Raw genomic sequence first — 21981 nt, 5'->3', positions numbered from 1 at the left:
CACTCTATCAACCACGCACAATTAGACATGGAAGTGAGTTGAACCACTTGATATTAGTCGATGTTTAACGAGCGAAAATCTCCGAATCTCTGTACAACTATCCTAAAGTTTGATCCATATCTTTATATGCTAGCCTGGCCCTCGACCTTTTGTCTCGTTTCTCAAGGCTCAACAGTCCAGAATCTTCTAATCTCTGTGTTGACCTCTCCGGATCAAGCTCGACATAAACAAGATCTGCAATCATCAATATACCTATTGTGTTGAAGATAAAATAGTACCACCCTCCAAGTGCGCTGAAGATAGAAGAAACAACTGTCAGATAAAGCGCGCCAAAAATCGCTGCCGGGGTCATTGGAGATGGGGTGATGACCTTGGGCACCCGTGATTTTAGGTGAATTGCTTCAATGACATTGCCGTCAAAGTCGACGATAGAAGCTGTATAGGCATGTCGATAATCGTTAACCTCTCCGCTTTGGATGTTGTTAGATTTGGCTCTGCAGATGGAGTTAGTGTCTTATTAGTGATTGTTGAAAAATGATGGAAACACGTACAGTCCGAGAACATAAAATCTATCGACTTGTAATCTGGATGATGCATGAATGGTGATACGTGTACCTCCAATTGGCCCATAGGATCTATCACATCTCAAGGAAATTTCAGGGTGAAACGACCATCTTGGTCTAAAGAAAGTCTTATTACGAGTTTGAAGGTACGTTTTGTAGCCTAAAGGCTCTAATACGGTTGCGTAGAATTCTTCTGATGCTTTCAAGTCGGTACATGGAAGGCTGATATGATACAGACTCATTTTGTGTAAATTTTGGTATGATGAAACAAGATAAAGTGACTGGGCGAAGTTGAAATGTGTTTAATATACACTCGAAGCTTATTAAAGCGAAGTGCCGGATCGATCATGTTTGACGGCTTTGTTGTCTGGATTGCTAATAAGTGACAGGAAGATAAAGAATTCTTTACAAGAAACTCACCCAACAAAGACTGTCTATTCCTCGTCCTCTATCGAATAAAGCCAATCGCGTTATGTAATTCCTAAGAACCTAAGCTTCTCCCTATCATCCTCTTCCAAGTCAACATCCATATGATCCTCCCTATCTTTCCCCTCTAGCCCTACGATACCCCTTTCAACTCTCAACATCAACATCCTCATTCTCTCTAATTCTTTCTCGATTTCCCCGTTCTTGGTAACAATATTTTCTTGTATATTCTTATCCGCTTGATCAAAAGGTTCTAGTAATTTCTTGGCAGCTTTGCATTGTTCAAGTTTCTCCTTTGCGGCTTTTCGCTTCTCATTTAGTACTAACAGTTTATTTTGAAGCTCTTTGTATTTCGCAGCTTGCTTAGGTGCTTTCGTTTCTGCTTCTTCGCTCCACTCCTCTGGTAATCTTTCAATGTTAGATGATAAGCCTGTCGATTGAGATATTGATTAGCATAAGTCTACTACGCCTTGATTGATATGACTGATGGAACTCACGATAGTCAGCGCCCTTTTCGCTCCACTCCTCTCCATTCACATTAACATCTCTCTCCCCTGCAGCCCAGTATAATTGATCGATCTGTTCAGCAACATGTCGCTGTGCCTGCGGAGGGTAGCTGATCTTGTTATGTTGTTTCAGGATAGTATTGAGCTTGAATAATGCTTCATCAATTGCGCGTTGTCGTAAAGTATTCTCTTCCTCCGATATCGAATCTTGCCATTCTTGAGATGGTTGAAGAGGTTGAGAGAGTGCGAAGATTTGTGCTCGTAGGAATGAAGATTTAAGATCAATTATTGTTGGGTCGCTGGACTCCATATTCGAATTTGTGGTTGTTGAATTATACTCAAAGAGAAGCTGGTGAGACGCGTAGTTTGAACGTGCATGTCGCGTCTTTATTTTAGGGTCATGTGACACAAAGCTTGGATCACTAGGATGCACAAGAAAACGAAACATGACGGTTTTAATTCATTGCATGTATCTTCATGTGCATCATCAACTTACAGAAATTACAGATTTTGACCAAAAAGTTACAAGTGTACCTCAAAAGATCACCTCATGGATATATTTTCGTCAAGTAGTATGAATAATAGTAGTCTATAAGCGTCGTCTGTGAATACCATCCAAGCTCCTCCCGCCTTCCTCATCCCGTCAACAGGATTTCCCAAAAGCAAAACAGAAAAATAAAGGATGTAAACGCATAGAATGGACCCAAGAATCTGGTGGTGATACTAAACACTCGTTGCCAGGCGAATGGAGAGATGCGGAACACCTTCTTTCGCCGATCTACGGACAAGCTGTCAGCTGTAGAGCAGGGAGATAGGTCATGGCAACGAGGATCTACTGCGACTCAGTTTCTCAGTTCAATCCATTCTCATTATCGTCTTATTCGCCAACAGGAGACTTATTAACCTCTTGCTGTTTCTGGCGGGCATCTTTCTCTTTCTTGCGCTGAGCATCTTTCTTGTCCTGACGACGAAGTTCAGCTTCTTGTGCTTCTTTTTCCTGGTTGTCTTTCAGGAGTTGAGCCTCCTCTTGTTCTAAGGGCGTTTCTTTCTTGTGACTAAACCACCCGGCAATCTGTCTCTTCATGTTCCCAAACAAGACCTGCCATTCCTCCATGATGAACTTTGCACCAATGATGAAATCCACAAAAATATCCAGTTTATTACACACCAAGAAGTCTCTGCGATATATTGTTGAAGAGCCTTTAGGGTTGAACACAAGGCTTCAAAGAATGCCGTCGAATTCCATCGCATGTCCGCTCAGACTATATGAGGATGGACTTTTAAAATCCTCTGATATCTCGGCTTCTATACCAGACTCTTTCACCCATCTTCTCGAAACTACAAGTGGTATGTCGGACCCCGAATCGAGGCGGCATAAACCTGGCATTATGGCCTGACCTTTGGAAGTTCGAAAGGAGAATTCGCGTTCAAAGGGCTTCTGAAGAAGGTTAACACCAAATAAGGACTAGACAGAATTCGAGAGGACAGTTCTCATACCTCTCCTTCAAATTTGCCATCCTTACTGCCATATGCGTCCTTACTCTTTCGATAGCGACGATGTTTGCGAGACTTTACATCGCAAATTGAAGTGCAGTTTTCTTCCCATAATATCTTTACACCCCGATAAAACGGAATTGAGTGTGTTTGCCAAGCATCATCATTATGAAGAAGCTTTTGTTTAAGAACATTGCAGTGAAACAACTTGATGTGATCCACAGTCGGCGATCTTCCCGGGATAATGGTCGAAACCGTCTCCATTGAACTTCCAACCATTATTGACGACCCAAGTCTGGTGTCGTCAACTTCAAGGGCCGCTGATGGGCTAGCTCTCTCGAAAAGACGCACCTTTACCTCCTCAAACGTCCTTTCTCCTGGGATGGATGGTGGTCAAAACCGTCTCCGTTAAACTTTCAAAATTGTTGGCGATCTAAGTCTGTTTTTGATTTCAGAGAGTTGTTGAGAATCTAGGTCTGTTGTTGTTAATTTCAGAGATACAAATGCGATAGTGCGGCTGCAACTCTTATTGTGGCTGGAGTAGTCAGCTGCTGACCAGGCTCAGTGCTACGTAGACATCCCGAACTGCTTCAACTACAATAGACCAGCAATTATGAGAGGATATAATAAAATAGCAAGTTTTATGAGCAGATATCCCGAATCTGCAATTGTATCACGATTCTCAGAATTGAACACTCAAAACATCATTTACCTCCAAGCCGAGATTTTTGGACTCCAAATCAGTGTTTGTACTAGTATACGGTAATATAACAGTGGTGCGTATTAAGCTTTTAATATGGTAGCTTATACATATAAAGAGAGATTATATCACTTTAGTAGATATTCAATATATTGAATATTATTGGAAGTATATAGAAATATGAGAATTCGATCTGGAATGCTTATTTTCAGTTCAAAATGGATTAGGAATAGATATTCCAGAAGGTATTTATAAATTCCAAATCTATTTTGGATTAAAAATAAATATGAATATTCATTCCTAATTCATTTTAGGCTGAAAATAAGTATTCTAGATCGAATTCCCGTATTTCTATATATTTTTAGTAATAGGTATTCAATATTAGGATAATATTGAATATCTTTAGTGATATGTATATTGATATTATATATGTAAATATATTATTGAAAATCAATATGTACTACTATACGGATCAGTATACGAAATACGAGCAATACTAGTACAAACACTGCTCCAAATAGACCTAAAAGAGTTAGAAAATGCCAATGATAGATCACCAGATGCTGGCCGAGCAAATTTTTCTAGGGACTGGTTTGAATTAAGTACTGCCGATGAAGTAGATGGGTCGGAAGAGCAATGGAAATTAGTATTGAAGATCCGGGAGAAATTGGGAGAATACAGTATATGTGTGAACTGCACGAGTTTGAGCCCACGAACTGACCACAACCTGATACTAGATGAAACCGTATTCCTCTGGACTCAGATCTCAAAGAGTTCATCACCGCATCCCAAGCATTTGGCTAAATTCCAGGAATGGATGAAACGTCCTTCCATGGGTGGTGTTTTTCTGATTGAAAGAGACCGGAATATTTGGGCTGATGGAAAGGATCTGATTGCCATTCAGGAAAAAGTACCCGAGAACATATTCTTCGAAGTATGGGCCAACACAATCACACCCATATACCATGACTCTGTAGGAAGATTTTACAGGGTGATTTCCACTCCCCAAATATGAACCATTGGCTTTTCTGAAACTCAGTTTGCAGAAACCAGATATCGAGACGACAGACTATGCGTCGAATATAGTTGACTACTCCGATACTGTAATCTTTCGTATTGTGTCATTCTTTGGTGTCATTATGGCATCGATACTTCCTGTGATGACAATCGTAGTACTGTATCTAGTCGCTTCGATGGTGAAACGTTTAGCACTCGTTGGAATCTTCACCACAATATTTTCCGTGTGTCTATGGTTCATGACGGATGGAAGATTGGTCGAGGTTTTCTCCGCAACTTCAGCGTATGTCTTCTGCCTTCACATATGCACTTCAACTGACAGTAAGAAGTTTTGCCGCTGTACAAGTTGTGTTTATCAGTACGAACATAACGTCCACTTGAGGTCAATGGGCAGTTCGACGTTAAGTTCTGGCAGTGTTTCTGGCCTCTGCGATCTTCGTGGAATACTGTATCAGTCCTGCTTTGCCCTGTTCTTCTCTGCTCACCGAAAACCGCTATAGATTGCAATTTTCCTGTCGATGTTATACAAGCTCGCGAAATTCTGACTTCGCTTTTGTTGTTGATTTAGCGCTGCCATGCTCTCAAGTTTCTTTGTCATCTAGCAGCTTGGATATATATGGGAAGTGAATACTGAGTTTATCAAATCATTTAAGAATTTTAGATTGCTCTTAGCGTTAAGTGATACTGAACCACTGATTAAATTTATTCCGAAGGACTTCAGATATGATCGAAAGGTAAGTATTCGCAGGGTGGCTTGATGTTCCACCGCAATTCCAGACGGCTCTTTCAAAAACTGAAAGTTACTGCTCCAGGCTTTGGACGATTTAGAACCTGACATCAAGGTCGAATTTGTTCCACAGAGAACAGTACTCTGGTAACCCCATTTTTGCTATTGATGCCGATTGTAGATAACTAAGAATCGTATAGATCTGTCTGGAAATGCAGTTTCAACCACTGATGACGAATGCAAAAAGGTTTGCACAGGTGAAGAAACACTTGCACTTTGCTGCAAGGTGGGAGTAAGTGCCGTCTTATCTTGTGTGGTTATATGATGACCTGCTGATGCAGTGGAAATAGATTTTTGGAATATCTGTTTGCGAAGAGGTCGCTTAATACCAGAGAGATCGCTTTGCACAATATGTGGAGCATCTCTATGTAGAATAGACGAGAAACCCACCAGGTGACCTCATAGGTTATGAAAATATTAAAAGTTAACAGTTTATGAATGATTAGAAGATGGATGAGATAATTTTTTTTGCTTCGAAGAGTAGTGAAGTTAAATACCTTGTTCAACAATGGTATATTATCAATGTATCAGATCCCTCGATTGCACTTGAATTTTGTGAATCTAGCTACTGATGTTATATGAAACTATGTTCGCAGAGTATGTACTTATTCAATTTGAGCATAGACCTGTCCGCGATCGCTGCTAACTTCAGCTTCCCCAAATTCCTCAACTGGAGCCGCGCTTAGCTAAGTATCTACTCCCAGAAATCAAGATTCGCCCAATTGGAAGTTGTACCTGGGACAGTAGTGCCCTGAGAGCCTTCCTTCACTTCCAAGTTTACTCATGTTTTGCAATTTCCTCGCTTGTCCCTTCTCTCTTAGCCGCTTCTTCGATCCTCCTTTTTTCTTCCTCTCCTCCTTGTTTGATTGCAAGCAGTTTTCCAATTTGCCTGGATTCAAGAGGACGAACTGCGAGTTGAGTTAGTTTGAGCTATGTGGGGTCGAAAGGATATTCACTCTTCGCGCTGAGCGTCTAGACATTTATCTGCAGATGTGGCACATAGGCGGGTCTGACATTCTAAAATTTGGTTGTTGTCTTACAGGTAGATATCGATGATTGATGGGACATGCGGTGTATAGCAATGTTGATGTGATTGATGAGAATGTATGAGGTTCAACCGGATTATTTATAGCCATAAATAAACAAACGAAGCGATAATGAGGTGCCGTGATTCACATATCCCACAAGTCAGGAATACCACTTGTTCAGGTTCAGTTATCCTTCGTTTTGTCTGTTCAAACTGACGATGACTCACGTCGTCAGCGACTCTTTGCAATCTCACGGCAATTTTGAAGTTCAGAATGTAACATTCATCTATCTTCCGACTATCTGGGGAGTGCAAACAACGCCCTGACAACGACTAAGATCTCGGCAAACTCCGGTAACAGACTCTTGAAGTAATACTTTACTATCTGGTGAGACGTGGTCGATGTACACAAAGAACTTTCTATCCTGTCATATCATACAGTGTGATAAATGAAAATTCATCAGGAATATCCAAAACACAATTTCATTGAAATTAGTTGCAATAACAAGCTGTTATGTATTATTATTTGCTAACATTATGTACCGCCGTTCGCCATTCTCATCACTCAACATCACCAAGACCCTCGTATTCCCTCCTTTAACCTTAAACTGCGATTGAAAATCCCCCACTTAATTCCTTTGCAACCTTCACAACTATATCGCCTTGAGCACTAACCTGCGTATTCGCATTTGTGCTATATTGCTTTCCAGTGCTACTAGTGCTACTGGTCAATCCTAAGAACACTACCCTCTCAATACTTACCCCAGCATCATATCCGAAATGTCCGGATACATCAAAAGTTTTGCCATCCCAGTAGAATTCAATTAATGAATGTCCTTCTTGCACAATACTTACTCCATCATCTAGATACAATTCTCCTTTTGCTGTCCCATCAGCACCAACTGGAACAATGATCTCAAAATTTTGTTTCCTAACTTCTGTGGTAGTCATCCCACTTTCGATGCGTTGAGGAACAATGACTCCACCGCGATAATGAAGGGGTATATCTGTGATATTTTGATCGGTAATTTGAATTGTGTTTGCACGGCCAGTCACTAGAGCATGCGTGTAGAAATCATAGTATATGTCCTTCGGAAGATATAAATCCACAGTCGTAGAATTACCTTCCATGACTGGACTAACAAGAATTCCCGGCCCATAGAAATACTGTGTTTCCAATCCAAAGGTGGCGGGATCAGATGGGTAAATGTAAAACATAGGATTGATGAGTGGCGTTCCATCAACGGATTGTCGATACAAAGCTGTGTATATGTAATCCAACAATCGATACCGTATATCGATCGCCTTTTTAGCTGCTTCGGTGACGGCAGGCCAGAGATAGAATTCCTGGCTAATCACTGGGGGATAACTGTTGTGATCACGATAGAATGGGGCAAAAGCACCGAGCATGGCCCAGCGAGCACATAGTTCCTCGTTAGTGTCTTCTGCGAATCCGCATACATCGGCGCCAACCATGGGAATTTGATATATAGATGCAAAAGCTAACATGCCACGGATGGACATACGGTAGTGGAGCCAATCACTGAAATTGTCTCCAAGCCAATGACCTACTTTGGTACCCGCACCGGCGAATGTGCTGCGTGTAATGATCAAAGGACGATCTTCCGGCCGGCGGTTTGCCATTGCGTCATAGGAAGCGGTCGACATCATGGTTCCGTAAAGATTATGGGTGTCGTACATAGCGAGACCATTCTCGTGGATTACATCTGTATTGATTGTTTGGTTGGAGATTCCTCCTTCAGCGGCGTTCCAGGAAGGGAGATACGCCGCAGCATTATGGATTGCGTACCCGGGGTAAAGTAAATTGCGTCCGGGCAGACCTTGCTGTGCCCCTGATGCTCGTTTTGCGGGATTTACTTGAGTCGGCAAGACAATCTTGGGATCTCTGCTAGTAATTGATCGTCTGCTGCTTGCATCTGTGCAATTGCTTGTACCAGAAGGCTGAAATGCGCAGGGGAACCCAGGTAATGCACGAGGTGGTGTTCTGACTGCAGGTGGATCAGGAGGAAATCCTACTGCTGATGCATATGGATTATCGCATGGGAAGTAACATGGAAAATTTGATGGTTCATTCATATCGATCCATAATCCATCAACATCAACGCCAGTCGCTGGATCGAAGAATGTAGAAAACTCATTGTTCCACCAGCTAACGACATTTTTGGAAAACCAATCTGGGAATACAGTAACTCCAGGCCATACGACGCCAAGCCAGAAAGATCCATTACCTCACTTGAGGAAAACATCATCGACAGCTCCACGATCGTAAGCAGGGTTATTTTTATATGCAACTGCGGGATCGACCATGAGAATTTGTTTTTGGTCGTGATTGTGAAGATAGTGATTGATGTCTTGCATCATATCTAATGGAAAGCGCTCAGGATCGAGAGTGAAAGTCTTTCAGAATTAGCTATGTGTGTTTCAGGCATGATATACTCCTTACCTTTCTTGCATCCATATAATCAATGTCTGTCCACATAACCTCCAGAGGGATTTCTGCCTTCGAATAATTATAGATAACTTCTGCAACTGCAAAAGCATCTTGGTAACCATAACGACAATTATGGAACCCAAAACCCCAATAAGGCATCATTGCGGGTAATCCAACAAGCTCTGAATACTATTGAGACAGAACAATTGGATCGGGTCCGGCTAGAAAGTAAAAGTCTAAAACACCCCCAAGAGTGTTATACTCAAGATACTGATTTTCCCCATTTGTATTGTTGATCATTATATCCATACCATTAGAATTCATGAAAAACACTCCATGAGTACCACCAGTCCTATGTTCAAAATATACCGGGTGGTTTCCGTATAAATTGCTACCTGCAGGAGTTCCATAGGCGTCACGAGACCACAGCGTGCGAACATAATCGGTAGTATTTAAACGAAACGCATCGGAGTGTTCGCCGAGACCATACAGATTTGGGTTGGCCGGCAATTTTGTTCTCAATCTCAAGTATTGCGATTCGAATACAAGACTCGCAGCGGAAGTGTCGAACAAGACTTCGCCTGTCTTTGCTCGTCTAATCGAGAATGAGAACGGGGAGCTAACATAATGGAATTTGATATTGGCATCCTTGGGATTGGCCGACGATCCAGTAGGGCGAGGGAAGACCGATTCGGGAACTTGGTACACAACATTAGCTGGATCTTGAATCAGCACATGTATGCGATCATCTAGTAGTAGTTAGCAAGAATAGTAGTATTGCTTTGTAGCTTGCCAACCTGTTTCATATGCCACTTTTAAAGATAGAACTTTCAGGTCAGTACCATAAGTGTTGCAAGCAGGACCAGCCAGAGTCAGATCTGCGGAAAGTGTTGATTCTGTTGTCTTGACATTAGAAGCTTTGTAACCTGGACATTTCGAGAGAGGAAGTGTGGTATTAGGATGGTGGCTTGTATCACGACGTAAGAAGTCAATATTTCCTGCTGAAACAGCCCTTGCTGTAAACAACAGCCAAAAAAGTATGGTCTTGACCATGTTGATTAACTTGACGATATTGATTGATTTTTCCAAATATCCGTCGCTTCTTATACTCCGTAGACCTGGACGGGGTATTAAGGGGCAAATTCAAAGTAGGAAATTCACTTGTGATCGACATGGAAGCTTGCATATATACGGATGTAACCGTGCATGAGACAGGTTGACAACAAGTTTTGACATGCAAGTGATAATTCCTAGAACGCCATTGTGTATGCAGGTCTTGGGGTGAATCGCATCTCGATAGTTTTTTGATAGACGAAGACGACGAAGATCGCTAGAGACGAAAATACTTTAGTATACTTTTCCTCGGCCGCTGGCCGTCAATAGAAGTACTTATAGTTCAAATTTACTATTGGAAGAAGCAATGCGCAAAATTGAACGGGCCGATTTACACAATTTACCCCTCATTTTGTCTTCATCCCCGCGAATTCTGCATGAAAGATGACGGGTCGTCTTGGTCCCTCGCTAGTCTCTACCCCACAATAACACTATTTTGCTCATGACATGGAAGTGAATCCTTTGAGAGATGAGGGGGCACAAGATAATGCCCGGTCAATTCTCACCTGCACCGGTCGGGATTGTTTGTCGACGCCCGTGAAAAGGTTAGCAAGCAGCCAGTGATATCGGATACGTATGTGCTTCATATGCGCTCCTATACGCATGGAAATAAATTATGGATGCAACATGGAGTACTTCACCGCTTGGCATCCAGGTTGTTCAAAGGTTGAGATGTTGTACGGGGGAGGTCTACCGACGGAGGTATGTAACGTGAAGGTTCTCGTGTCTTGTCATGTGCTCGTCGGTGTTTCTTCGGACAAAAGTCATATGACCAGAGTCTTGGCATGTGTTGTCCGCTATCATCACCCGATGGTTGAGTCCATTCTCGGTTGAGTTCCGTTCTGAGACTATTTCTCTGCTAATCTGCTACTTCCCCGGAACTTACATGAAGACCATTAAAAACTTTAATTTTCCCTCAAAACTTTCTGAATCTATGAATTTGTTCTCATGGCCGGATATCTTCAAAATCGGTGCCAAGGTGCATAGTCTACTTCCTTGGTGACACTGTTCTGTTTGAATCTTAATGCGTTTACATCTACATATGTTGGACCTCAGAAGCTTCCCATTCGCCTTGAGTTCCGCTGCACTCGCATATAGTTGTGCTATAGTTGTAGCCTCAGCGAACGGCCTACCGTGTTCCTTTTGAGAGCACGAATACTGCCAGAACTAGACCAGTTTATGGTTTCCTGACATCGAGGACTCCAAATTCCATTATCGAACATGAACATCTTTGCGACAGTGTCTATGGAGCCCCGGGCGTTCCGATATTTGATCGGGTAAGTAGAATTTATTTGCCGGCCCGGCCAGGAACCGATATCTCCGACGCAGCCCGAACATCCGAGTTATGGTCGATACCCATTATTAATCGTTTATTGTAGTCTTGCCATCATTCATTCATTTCACTGATCCAGAAGAAAATACTTCTACTTGATTCGATCTGCTAACATTGTAGAAGAATACTCTACGCTAGTTTTGTTTGTAGCCGTCGGCTTCAACGGCATTATTTCGGTACTCTTTTCCGCATAATCACGGGTGTAGTCAGATAAAATTTTCGCCCCACTAACTCCTGATTGAAGCAATGTTCTTTTGAGATTCGAGATACCTTTCACATTTTAGTGGTATAAAAACTAAGATCATCTCGCAGCTATTCAGTTCGGAGGCTAGACTATCTTATCAATTGTGACTATCGTCTCCTGCCACCCACATATTCATGCAAAGCAGACTCACAATCCTGCATAATGGAGTCTCGCATCAATGGAGAATTACCCCGGATGACGATCCAAGGCCCACACGATGCTGAGGAATTATCTTCTGAGGAGAAAAACATTACGAACGAGGAGCTGGAGTCATTCATGACATTTCCAGATTCTGCTTTTGATATGGATACATTCTTACAGGATAATCTAGATATCAATTCTCAATGGCAAATGGTGGACCCGGTCCTTCCGCCTCAATCCATTGTAGAGCCAGGCAATGGTCCTTGGGCATTTGATACGGCTAACAATAATGTTTCAAGCACTTACTTTTCGGATGCAGCTGCGATGGATTTCTCTTTCAATAGTTGCAATACTCTTGGTGGTCATCTTCCAAATCTCGAGTCTGACGGGTGGCTTACATCATTTCTTGAGTCACCCGAGTCGATACTTTACCCCTCTTCGGAAGATAATTCATTTGCAGAGCCGCAAATACCTTGTGAGCCTGTTCAATCTAAAGTTCGGATTTCTTTTGAGAATAGAGGCTTGAATAGTGGTGCATCTGAAAGAGATTCGCCAATTGATGAGGTTAAAAAGGAGGTGCCCGAATCAGTACCATCAGAGTCTCAGATAGAACCCTCCCATGCTGAGGATCAAGCAACTTCATCCCTCAATGGAACAATTGTGGCAACTCCTCAAAACATGGAAGACTGTTTGATAAATTTTCATAGTGGAGTAAAAGCGCCGAAGAGAAAAAGAAAAGAGTTCAATCGACGGGAAAAGCTGAAAGTTCATTTGGTTAGACAAGCTGGAGCGTGTCAGAGTTGTCGAGCTCGTAAGGTCGAGGTAAGTTGAGTTAATTATCTCTATATTCGTCACCGGAGTAAGGATCTAATATTGCAGTGTACATCTGATGGCGTTTGTGACCGATGCTTCAAGTTGGCTGGTGATCCACTTATGGCTCGACAAATTTGCATCCGACATAAATTGAAAGATGTGTACCTTGGAGTCACAGGTAGCCTGAACCACCCAAAGATACTCTTCTAGATACTGACTCAACATAGATGTTCAAACCAGATTGCTCACGTCGGGGAAAGCGCAAGTATATCAACTACTTAGTGCGCTTGAAGGTCACATGGCAAAGGTTGAACTTCGTGCCGACTGTTCCATGGCAAATTTTCCATGTCGCTCACTTCCTTGTAAAGTGATGGTTTGTAGATCTGAAGATTTCTGCCGGTGGAGAAGTTTGACAAAAATGAATGGTGTTTACATAACGCACAAGTCGTTGCGAGATAAGACATATCTAGTTGTCCCAGACTCACTGCCTACCGTTGATGAACTGGATTTCTTCGGCAGGGAAATTCTTCTATCTTCTCCTGAGAGTCATTCTGGTAAAATAACCCACATCTTGGATAAATTTCTTTACATCTATTGCAAACAATATTTTGGGTCGCACCTGGTGAGTTTTCTTGTTCTAAGAAAATTTGGATTTTGATTGACCAATGACAGGCATGTCTATGTAATGCCGCATTCAGAATCACGAGCTTAAATAGCCTTGTTTTCTATGGAGTGGCGAATATCCATTGCCATCCCCATGGCCAGCTTGATGTAGTCAACACAATCAATGATACTTTCTCTCCAGATACCGTCCGCGAACAAGTCCGCCTCAAAGCCTCCGAGGGTCTCGAGGAAGCTGAAAAGTACTTCTTTTCCGAAATTGAAAATCTCTGCAAGAAGTCTGCAAGCAACAAACAAACGCGTATTATTGCCGGTATATGTTTGTTAAGACTGATGCTTTTCTATCGGGAACGAGTCGTACGAATCGAGTTGAGATCTAATCTTCCAAGATGCAAGACAGATGAAGACCTGAAAAATTGCATTCACCCCGGAAAAACAGATCCTCAAAAACGATCCGAACAATGTGGTTTCATGTACAAGCAATTGGCTGTGGCATTCAGCACTCTTTGCAGAGGCGACAATACACCACTGACCACTGAATGGGAAGCTGAAGCTGCCGGAAGAGTAGCCCCGGATGCTCCAGTGCTTGCGAATACTTTCTCGGAGCTTAAGATCGCATATACGGAATTTTGTAAGCGGTCCCCACAACCCTGATTTGAGGCATCACTAACAATGATCTAGGTGAAAAAAAGTTAACTCATAGGGATGATGATGTGTTTAAGACTTTGATTGTCGATCCAGCCGAGAAAGAGAGGGAACGAATAGCGAAGAAACAGTCGAAGCCGCTCAAAGTTCGGAAACAGCCCAAGGGTTGAGAACTCTGCCGGCTCCTGCATCGACCTTGACCAATCTCATGGAAAAATACCTCCCCCTTCCAATTTTATGGGGATACCCGCGCTACAATTATCTGGAAGCTCATTCACATTTGCAACCCCCAATTCTGGTACATTCCTAAGTCGTCAATTTTCGCAAAACGTGGTTGAAAACGGTCTAGAATCCAGCTCCGCATTACTGTATCTTTGAGAGTCTCTCTTCAACCCTCTTACTCGTGTTCCTCGCCGATAGAAGACAACCAGCATCATGCCGATCAACCAATTAAAAGCCACAGGCTCGCATATAACAGCACCGAATCTTTCTCCCCTCGTCAATTGACGACGATCATGTCCCCGGGCGGTTTCGATTGTCGATGCACTACCAGTACCAGCTGTAATCAATTCATCATTGGTGGCGAACTGTCGAAATTATTATTTCCGCCGATAAAGTCATCGCTTTTTAGCTGGAATCACACTTATTTCTGAACGGGTATCAAATCAACTGCACAGTCAATTCTACCAAAATAAGTGCATGATACCTCGTTATCTGGCATTGTTGGGCTAGAGATACTTACTACAATTCTAGATGCAATTGGTGAGTTCTACTAGTATCGTAGAATAAAACGAAGTGTGGAGATAAGAAACGCAACGGAGGTTAGGAACTTTTATGGATCAAGTAAACATTGATCGCTTAGGAGTTTCCTCAATCATGTGCATACCAATTCATCTGTCAATTTGGTGAAACCGTACTCAGATCTTCAGTGCGATCAAACTTACCACATCCAAAGCTTCAACTGTGTAATGTGCACCAGTCAATTTCTTTTTGTAATACGCTAATGCTGTAGACTTATCTTATGAAGTATTGTAATATTGGGGTGTAATAAAGAATCTTATGATTCAATTACAATAACTTCTAATGAAATATTTTCCGGGGCAAATTATATTATTTCACATCTGGGCTCTCCTAAACCAGAGTCATAGAATCATGAATTTAAAACTGATCTTGTGAAATTCCTTTTTGATAAAATTGCTGTGTTTGGTCCTCGTATGTGGGTCGAATATATATATATATATATATATATATTGAAAACCAGGACGACATGAAGAATGGACTAAGCTATGCGATGATGAAATTCTCAATATATTTGATTCGTTAAGTCAGGAAATCCGTCATGTAATACCACTGATCATTCTTTCCACGCCCTTGACAGAGACGAAAGAAAAGCCAAGCTAAATGAAAAGCTCCAATCGGCTAGACACAGTCCTCCAATAACAACAGGCCAAGGAAGCACTTCAAGCTCAGAACTCTTATGGACAAGTTCCAATTTACTGAGAGGGAAATTCGATCAATCCACCGTCTGTGGATGCATTTTCACGATGAAGCCCTCGTTGTATGATATTCCACCCGCGGAAATATATGTTCCCTTCTCGATGACTTCGATATCGAAACGTCGGACGATCTTTAGAGAGTATGTTAGTTCATCTCACCACTAATGTTCTGACTGAGCCCTCCTTCTCTTTTCCCTTCTCTTTTCCCTTCTCTTTTCCCTTCTCTTTTCCCTTCTCTTTTCCCTTCTCTTTTCCCTTCTCTTTTCCCTTCTCTTTTCCCTTCTCTTTTCCCTTCTCTCTTCCACCTAATATCCACCTATCTCCTACCTTACTTATCCTTTTATTACATCCAGGACTCTCCCATCTCTCTAATTCCGAATATTTAAAGAGCCAACGGAATCAAATCACTCACCTCGGATACTAGCTTGTAGGTTTCCATCAATGCAATCTCTTTTCCCAAACAAACTCTTGGGCCAACTCCAAAAATGAACATACCATGTTCCAATTCCACATCTTGACCATCCATCCAGCGCTCTGGCCTAAAGACATCTGGGTCGGGTCCGCTTTTTTGTGTCAGCGGGAAAGACATAGAAGAAGAAGGAACGACGAGGGAAGAGAAGACACCAAAGCAAAAACTTACAACAAAATTGGATCCCTTTGTACGACCATAGCTTGACTCGTAATGTCCATCCCACCTGGCACAAAAAATCCATTGATCATCTTCCCCTCTGGCGGAACGATCCTCGGAAGCCAGTTGGTTACGCTGGGGTTTAAACGCATGCCTTCTTTGACAGCGCCGATTAAATATGGAAGATGAGCTCGTACTTCTTCATCCTGGATTGGCGTTGAGAGCAAATTCTTCGCTTCAGCCTCACGAATTTGGGCCAATGCTTTCGCGTAACAACCTGGTGTTGTAGCTAGAAACCGGATAATGGCGCCGAGTGCAGTACCGGTTGTGTCAGCGCCGGCTTGGATAAGAAGGGTCACGTGAGAACGTTTTTGTAGGGGAGCAAGTGGTTCGTCGTTGATCCTTGCATCAAGACAACTGCAGAATTCAGTACAATGCCCATAGACGATAACCTGAGATGAAGATGCTCACTGTTGTAAAAAGTCCGGCTTCTCCGGATATAAGCCTTGACATACTTCGTATTCGCGCTGTGTGATGGCGCGGTCGGCTTCATGAATTAGATATCCCATACCATGTTGACTGCTAGGCTCGGGTAATGCCCACGACGCAACTCCTGGAAGGCTGAGGATGTATTTCCGAAAGAAGGTGAATCTGGCCGTGAAACCAATGAAATCAAGGGTTTCTCTCCAGTTATGAAGTAACCCTCGTTCATCTCGACTGGCTTTTACGAAGCCCCATGGTTGATTAAACGAGAAGATCGTCATTATATCGGCTGCAAATTCTCTGTCAAGGATAAGCTGATGCTTTGAATGCTTGAGAAAACGAACAACTTACGCTAATTTATCACAGAGATCAACTGTTTCACCTGCCTTTGCCTTTTCAGCCATAATCTTAGTGAAAAGGAGGATTTGATCATCCATGCTTCTTTCCCAATCTTTTCGCACGTCTCCAATTGCCCACTGAATATTTAATGTCAGCGATAATGAAAAAAGCTCTTGAATGAGCTGAAATAAGAGAAAGATCGTTGTTTGAATTTCATTAATAATGAGCATAAGACTTACTGGTGCAGCCCCTAATGCTTTTCTTAAAGGTACATGCTCGACAGATGGAAGGGTAGTGAATAAGCTCGGTGGACCAAAGAGACCAGTACCATAGAAAGTAGACTTTTCGTTAAGGCTTCGGTCCCAATATATGTCTTTCAACGCGGATGGCCGTGGAAAGAGGAGCATTTCAGGGGCAACACGAATTGGTGCATCTCCTGATAACTATTAGCTTAATTTCTGGTGAACATTGTTATCTGGAGAGCTCAACACACTTCCATATTTCTTGATCAGACCATCTACCCATTGATGTTCCCATCTTTTTATCGAAATGATCGCTAGAGGGAGAGAAAAGCAAGATGAATACCATGGCCCACGAAACTTTGCCAAAGGATGAAAGTATAAATTGTAAATTATACGATAGGCAATAGAAGTAACTATTGTGAGGACCAAAAAATTCAACGTTGGGTAAATGTTGATGTTGGAGAGAAGCATCTTGACTGATTAATGATTGCAGATAGCATTAAACGTCGTATCGTATCGCACAGTAGAAGCTACCTATTATATAAATGTATTTTCAAACACCGAGGATATAGTCTTCAACCGAATACTCCACCGAGAGGTGCCTACGAGGCGTCTCCCCTCAAGAAAATGATGCATATTTGTTAGGCGTTTACCACCAGGGTCAATCGATAGGAACCAATCTGATAGGCTCATGAGTGGTGACATGGGTGAGATTGCCTTCTTATTTGGACATTGTAATGCGTTATGTTGAAAATCAACGAGTCGAGTACCGAGGGTGGCACTACAATCTACCGGGCACTTGCCAAGATGGAGCTGACCTGCATTTTACCCCTCATGGATGTTGTCAGGTAGATGACCATCTGCAACCTATGTACAAAATACAACGGACAATCAGGACCATGAAAATGATGACTTGCGATGATAAAATATGCTCGTCATCATGATCTGCAATCGCTCAGCTCCCATCATTGCACTCAGATGAGGGGCTGCCAAGATTTCAACCAGTAACCTCTCGAAGAAAGATGATTGCATATGCGGGTTAAAATTGCATATGCACGATGCCGAGATATTGGACATTCGACTGAATCGCGGTTTGATGATAAATCAATATTCGAGCAATCGATTCCGTCACATTTGAAGGATGATCTGTATGAACGGTATAAACGGTGATACGTTGTCATTTAATGTCGTTACCCGCAAAGGAAGGAAGGAAGGAAGGAAGGAAGGAAGGAAGGAAGGAAGGAAGGAAGGAAAGAAATCAAAGTTGACGGAGCGGGAAGGGAAGGGAAGGTCGTTGTGATCAGATTAACATATGCACGGACCATAAAGATTGAGGGTCACGTGTTTTTGCTCTCGCAAGAGCAGAGAGGAGAGAAGTTCCTTCCCTTTTAAGGACAATTCTGAGATACCTGGTAGATATCTACCTAGGACCACCAAGTGAAGTATACTTTCAATTGGCACTTGGAGCAAACGGAGGAAAAATCGAATGTTCTCTTCATTTCACTTCCACTGATTTTCAATTCATACCAGAAATGGGTTTTTGATCTTTCTTTCCATGTTCACTCTCATTCATTTCTCATAATTCCTTCAGTCAATCATTAAAACCCTCATTAATTTCTTTAAACAAAATGCTTCTACGGTATAGGAGTAGTCTCTTCTCTGCCATTGGGGCGCTCTTCATTCTTTGGACGCTGTTAAGAAATCGCGGAAAGATTGTAAGCCATGTGGTTGAACAATATAAAGGTACAGCGACGACGGAAATCGTGAAAGGACCAGGGTTTGAACAAGTACCTACCATTCAAATAATCGATTCTCTGGTACTTGGCGTCCCAAAGCCACAAGAGGACTTGTTCCAAGCTCCACCAAAAGCGCCAATTGATCCGCCGACCCTCATCAAACCTGCGATTGTGAGTAGCAGAGTTACCATTCATTTGTCAATACAAAACCACGAGGCCACGATAACAGTGACATCCTCTTCACAAACCTCAACTTCAACTGCCACGTCCATCATTCAGGATGAGTTCGCGAAAGAGAACGCGATACTTGGACAGTAAGTTTGTAATAGCTAGCTACGACTGTCTGTTTGCTGAATATCTTTGTCAGGGAACCAAGTGCGGGCCAGATTTATGGGAACACACTGAATGAAGCTATAGGAGCAGGTTCGCATACTGAATCTCACTTGTCTGTCCTTAAAGAGATCGATGTCTGGAAATTGTATAGCAAATCGAAACCACTTGAGTACAACCCATATCCCGACTATAATAGTGAAATTTGGAAGTCAAAAAATAATGGATTCTATGTGCCATGCGATGGTGCAGATGGACCAATCAAAAATATCGTGGCGTTTTCAGGACATTCGAAAGTCTTCGAAGAACCGCAGATGGGATCATTCTCGATATTTGATATCGATAGTAACTTATGCTTCGAGAGAGAAACTAGGCTCAGTTTATACGGATATACGGAAGACCTCATGGAACCGATTAGCGTTGGTTCGCTTGCTGGGAAAATTCAGCATAAACGCGATGTGCCTGCACAAATACAATGGGATGATGTTAACTGGGGATCGCTTCAAACTCAATGTGTTGAAAAGAACAGAAACCGATACCTGATTTCCGAGAATCCTGAACCACTTAACGGAGAAATAATGATCCATGCTCAAAATTCATCGTCGGCATGGAATGACTCGAAGACAAAAGAAACCAACACCAAGAAGAGAGTACTTGGCACTATCGTTAATCGAAACCAGGATGATGAGAATGAGCCGAAAGATAATTCAGTTAAGGCTCACCTAGCAAAGGCAGCCCAAGCCACAATTGATGCAAAAGAGCCCTTCAAATCACGTACAGCGATTATGCTTCGATCGTACTCTGGAAAGAAGTGGAACGACAATGACAAGCAAAATGTTCGTTCGCTTATCACAGAGCTAGCTTTGAAATCTGGAGGGGAGTACGAGGTTTTCCTGCTGGTTCATATCAGAAACAGTACCATCGCCATTGAGAACGACGTAGACTACATCGAAGCTCTTCAAAAAAATGTTCCCACAGAATTTCATGACATCGCGGTGCTTTGGAATGAAGCTTACGTACAGGGATTCTACCCACTTATTCCGAAAAAGGTTACCAACGTACATCAATCTCAATGGCTTCCCGTTCAGATCTTTGCACTTGATTATCCACAATTTGACTTCTATTGGAATTGGGAAATGGACACTCGATATACTGGCAATCACTATGATCTTCTCGAGAGACTCACCAAGTTTGGAATGGACCAACCAAGAAAATACCTGTGGGAACGGAATGAAAGATACTATATTCCATCGATACATGGTTCTTACAATACTGAGTTTCGCAAGTCAGTAGAAATTCTTTCGGGCAAAGATACGATATGGGCTCCACCAAAGATTGCAAATGTCATTCCTACTGGTCCACCGCCACCTATTTCAGACCCAGCACAAGACAATTATGAATGGGGCGTTGGCGAAGTGGCAGATTACATCTCTGTTGCACCAATGTTCAATCCAAATGGCACTGGATGGGTTGGAAAAAACGATGTCTGGGGATTCGATGGACGGAATGATACTCCTCGTCGTACAACCATCATAACACATTCAATGTGTAGTAAGAAGTTGCTGGATGCTATGCATACTGAGAATCTTAAGGGGAATCATGTCAGCAGCGAAATGACACCCCAGACGGTCGCTCTGCTCCATGGACTGAAAGCAGTGTATGCACCACTTCCAATATTCTTTGACAGAGCTTGGAATGGGACGAGTTTAAACAAATGGTTCAACCCTGGACCGAAGGGAGAAAGTGGTATTTCGTCGAATAGTCCATACGGTTGGGGTAAAGAAAAAAGATTTCTGGGGATGACATGGTATTATAGAGCTATTCCACCAGGTAGATTGTATAATAATTGGATGGGATGGGAGGATCATGGAATTGGTGGGGTTGAGGTATGTTTCAATCTTGGCTTGGCTCGTGCACAGTAACTAACGTACGTACACAGTGGGAGAAAATACATGGCAGGCCGTGTCTTCCTCCACTCCTGCTTCATCCTGTTAAAAATACAGAGAATACGAAGTCTGATTATGCTACGAAGTATGAATTTCCTTAATGGTTAATGGCTATAGATATGTGTTGCTTTTGGGTTGAAAATTATTCGGGAGTTGGGAGCAAGTGCACACAGACGGGAATTCGCCTGCTATACTTGCTACCAGAGACGGATATATTGGGGAGTTAGACAGTGGGCAAGAGACTGGTACCTGATATACAAAAGATGGAATTATTTGCTTGGCTGAATTTGCTAGATAATAGTATAATGTACGAATTTGCGGTTTTTTGAGTACAAGGTCGATTGTTCTTCAAATCGACTTGTTTTCATGATATCCTGGCGAAATCGAATGAATGGGTGAATGAATGTGTGGGTGTTGATTCTCAGAGAATATATTTATTTTGTGCCAGTATTATAGCGAAGACTACAACATGATTCCGACAGCATAAATCAGCACCTTCGCCTCGATCTAAGTAAAGGGCTGCAGGTCGTAAATTTGACGATTCGAGAATCTAGCGAGGATGATTTAGATAGGCGTCCCAGTTCCACAGTGGCATCGAAATGTAGAGAATTCTTCCGTTTTTGTTCTTGGCAATGCTGAGATGTATATGGGTAGATGTTGGATGTTGTTTATGCTGGTATAAAGAGTATAGATAGAGTGTTTGGGTGGAGATGAGGGTTCTGGGGATGGGTTGGTGAGTGTAGTTCTGGGAGGAGGGGGGAATTTAGGGGTTGAGAGTTTGTATTTGTTGGAGAGAGAAAAGGTGTGGGTTGGGGGATTGGAGGGTGAGAGGAAGGAATGAGAGGAGAAAAAGAGAAGAGAGTGAATAGCAGAGCGAGAGTGAGAGAGGAATGTGGAGA

General features: G+C 42.4%; 9 protein-coding genes across 9 annotated transcripts; 2 read left to right on the top strand and 7 right to left on the bottom strand.

Annotated features, from left to right (window-relative positions):
- Positions 1 to 97: 97 nt before the first annotated feature.
- On the bottom strand, positions 98 to 805 carry EAE98_007951 (uncharacterized protein; the record flags this gene model as incomplete). The annotated part of the gene is made up of 2 exons (XM_038955574.1): positions 98 to 494; positions 552 to 805. The coding sequence occupies 2 exons, from the start codon at positions 803 to 805 to the stop codon at positions 98 to 100; spliced, it is 651 nt and encodes a 216-aa protein (XP_038807868.1).
- A 228-nt stretch (positions 806 to 1033) lies between these two features.
- On the bottom strand, positions 1034 to 1805 carry EAE98_007950 (uncharacterized protein; the record flags this gene model as incomplete). The annotated part of the gene is made up of 2 exons (XM_038955573.1): positions 1034 to 1419; positions 1487 to 1805. 2 exons carry the CDS (start codon positions 1803 to 1805, stop codon positions 1034 to 1036), a joined length of 705 nt encoding a protein of 234 aa, XP_038807867.1.
- Positions 1806 to 2372: 567 nt separating this feature from the next.
- EAE98_007949 (uncharacterized protein) lies at positions 2373 to 2609 on the bottom strand (the record flags this gene model as incomplete). Its single annotated transcript, XM_038955572.1, has 1 exon — positions 2373 to 2609. One exon carries the CDS (start codon positions 2607 to 2609, stop codon positions 2373 to 2375), a length of 237 nt encoding a protein of 78 aa, XP_038807866.1.
- A 108-nt stretch (positions 2610 to 2717) lies between these two features.
- EAE98_007948 (uncharacterized protein) lies at positions 2718 to 3268 on the bottom strand (the record flags this gene model as incomplete). Its single annotated transcript, XM_038955571.1, has 2 exons — positions 2718 to 2933; positions 2993 to 3268. 2 exons carry the CDS (start codon positions 3266 to 3268, stop codon positions 2718 to 2720), a joined length of 492 nt encoding a protein of 163 aa, XP_038807865.1.
- A 3855-nt stretch (positions 3269 to 7123) lies between these two features.
- On the bottom strand, positions 7124 to 10025 carry EAE98_007947 (uncharacterized protein; the record flags this gene model as incomplete). Its single annotated transcript, XM_038955570.1, has 3 exons — positions 9770 to 10025; positions 8985 to 9721; positions 7124 to 8938 (listed from the first exon to the last, which is right to left on the bottom strand). The coding sequence occupies exon 3, from the start codon at positions 8615 to 8617 to the stop codon at positions 7124 to 7126; it is 1494 nt and encodes a 497-aa protein (XP_038807864.1). The 5' UTR covers positions 8618 to 8938; positions 8985 to 9721; positions 9770 to 10025.
- Positions 10026 to 10722: 697 nt separating this feature from the next.
- On the bottom strand, positions 10723 to 11298 carry EAE98_007946 (uncharacterized protein; the record flags this gene model as incomplete). The annotated part of the gene is made up of 3 exons (XM_038955569.1): positions 10723 to 10927; positions 10972 to 11252; positions 11278 to 11298. 3 exons carry the CDS (start codon positions 11296 to 11298, stop codon positions 10723 to 10725), a joined length of 507 nt encoding a protein of 168 aa, XP_038807863.1.
- On the top strand, positions 11021 to 14998 carry EAE98_007945 (uncharacterized protein). The gene is made up of 6 exons (XM_038955568.1): positions 11021 to 11362; positions 11465 to 12625; positions 12683 to 12794; positions 12844 to 13238; positions 13289 to 13868; positions 13919 to 14998. The coding sequence occupies exons 2-6, from the start codon at positions 11825 to 11827 to the stop codon at positions 14050 to 14052; spliced, it is 2022 nt and encodes a 673-aa protein (XP_038807862.1). The 5' UTR covers positions 11021 to 11362; positions 11465 to 11824; the 3' UTR covers positions 14053 to 14998.
- A 397-nt stretch (positions 14999 to 15395) lies between these two features.
- EAE98_007944 (uncharacterized protein) lies at positions 15396 to 17541 on the bottom strand (the record flags this gene model as incomplete). The annotated part of the gene is made up of 7 exons (XM_038955567.1): positions 15396 to 15509; positions 15791 to 15941; positions 16019 to 16423; positions 16478 to 16789; positions 16841 to 16965; positions 17068 to 17264; positions 17322 to 17541. 7 exons carry the CDS (start codon positions 17539 to 17541, stop codon positions 15396 to 15398), a joined length of 1524 nt encoding a protein of 507 aa, XP_038807861.1.
- Positions 17542 to 18577: 1036 nt separating this feature from the next.
- On the top strand, positions 18578 to 21398 carry EAE98_007943 (uncharacterized protein). Its single transcript, XM_038955566.1, has 3 exons — positions 18578 to 19120; positions 19174 to 21022; positions 21076 to 21398. The coding sequence occupies exons 1-3, from the start codon at positions 18699 to 18701 to the stop codon at positions 21181 to 21183; spliced, it is 2379 nt and encodes a 792-aa protein (XP_038807860.1). The 5' UTR covers positions 18578 to 18698; the 3' UTR covers positions 21184 to 21398.
- Positions 21399 to 21981: the final 583 nt, after the last annotated feature.

Source organism: Botrytis deweyae (genome assembly GCF_014898535.1).
Source record: "Botrytis deweyae strain B1 chromosome Unknown BDEW_020, whole genome shotgun sequence".
Taxonomy (NCBI): domain Eukaryota; kingdom Fungi; phylum Ascomycota; class Leotiomycetes; order Helotiales; family Sclerotiniaceae; genus Botrytis; species Botrytis deweyae.
The sequence above is the reverse complement of the archived record's forward strand: the minus strand, read 5'-3'. Positions and strand labels throughout refer to the sequence as shown.

Excerpts from the sequence above, each read along its gene's own strand:
- EAE98_007945 (XM_038955568.1), top strand. The coding sequence starts at position 11,825 with ATGGAGTCTCGCATCAATGGAGAATTACCCCGGATGACGATCCAAGGC. Across the intron at positions 13,239-13,288 it reads AATATTTTGGGTCGCACCTG|GCATGTCTATGTAATGCCGC; the intron begins GTGAGTTTTCTT and ends GACCAATGACAG. Across the intron at positions 13,869-13,918 it reads GATCGCATATACGGAATTTT|GTGAAAAAAAGTTAACTCAT; the intron begins GTAAGCGGTCCC and ends ACAATGATCTAG.
- EAE98_007943 (XM_038955566.1), top strand. The coding sequence starts at position 18,699 with ATGCTTCTACGGTATAGGAGTAGTCTCTTCTCTGCCATTGGGGCGCTC. Across the intron at positions 19,121-19,173 it reads GAGAACGCGATACTTGGACA|GGAACCAAGTGCGGGCCAGA; the intron begins GTAAGTTTGTAA and ends TATCTTTGTCAG. Across the intron at positions 21,023-21,075 it reads ATGGAATTGGTGGGGTTGAG|TGGGAGAAAATACATGGCAG; the intron begins GTATGTTTCAAT and ends GTACGTACACAG.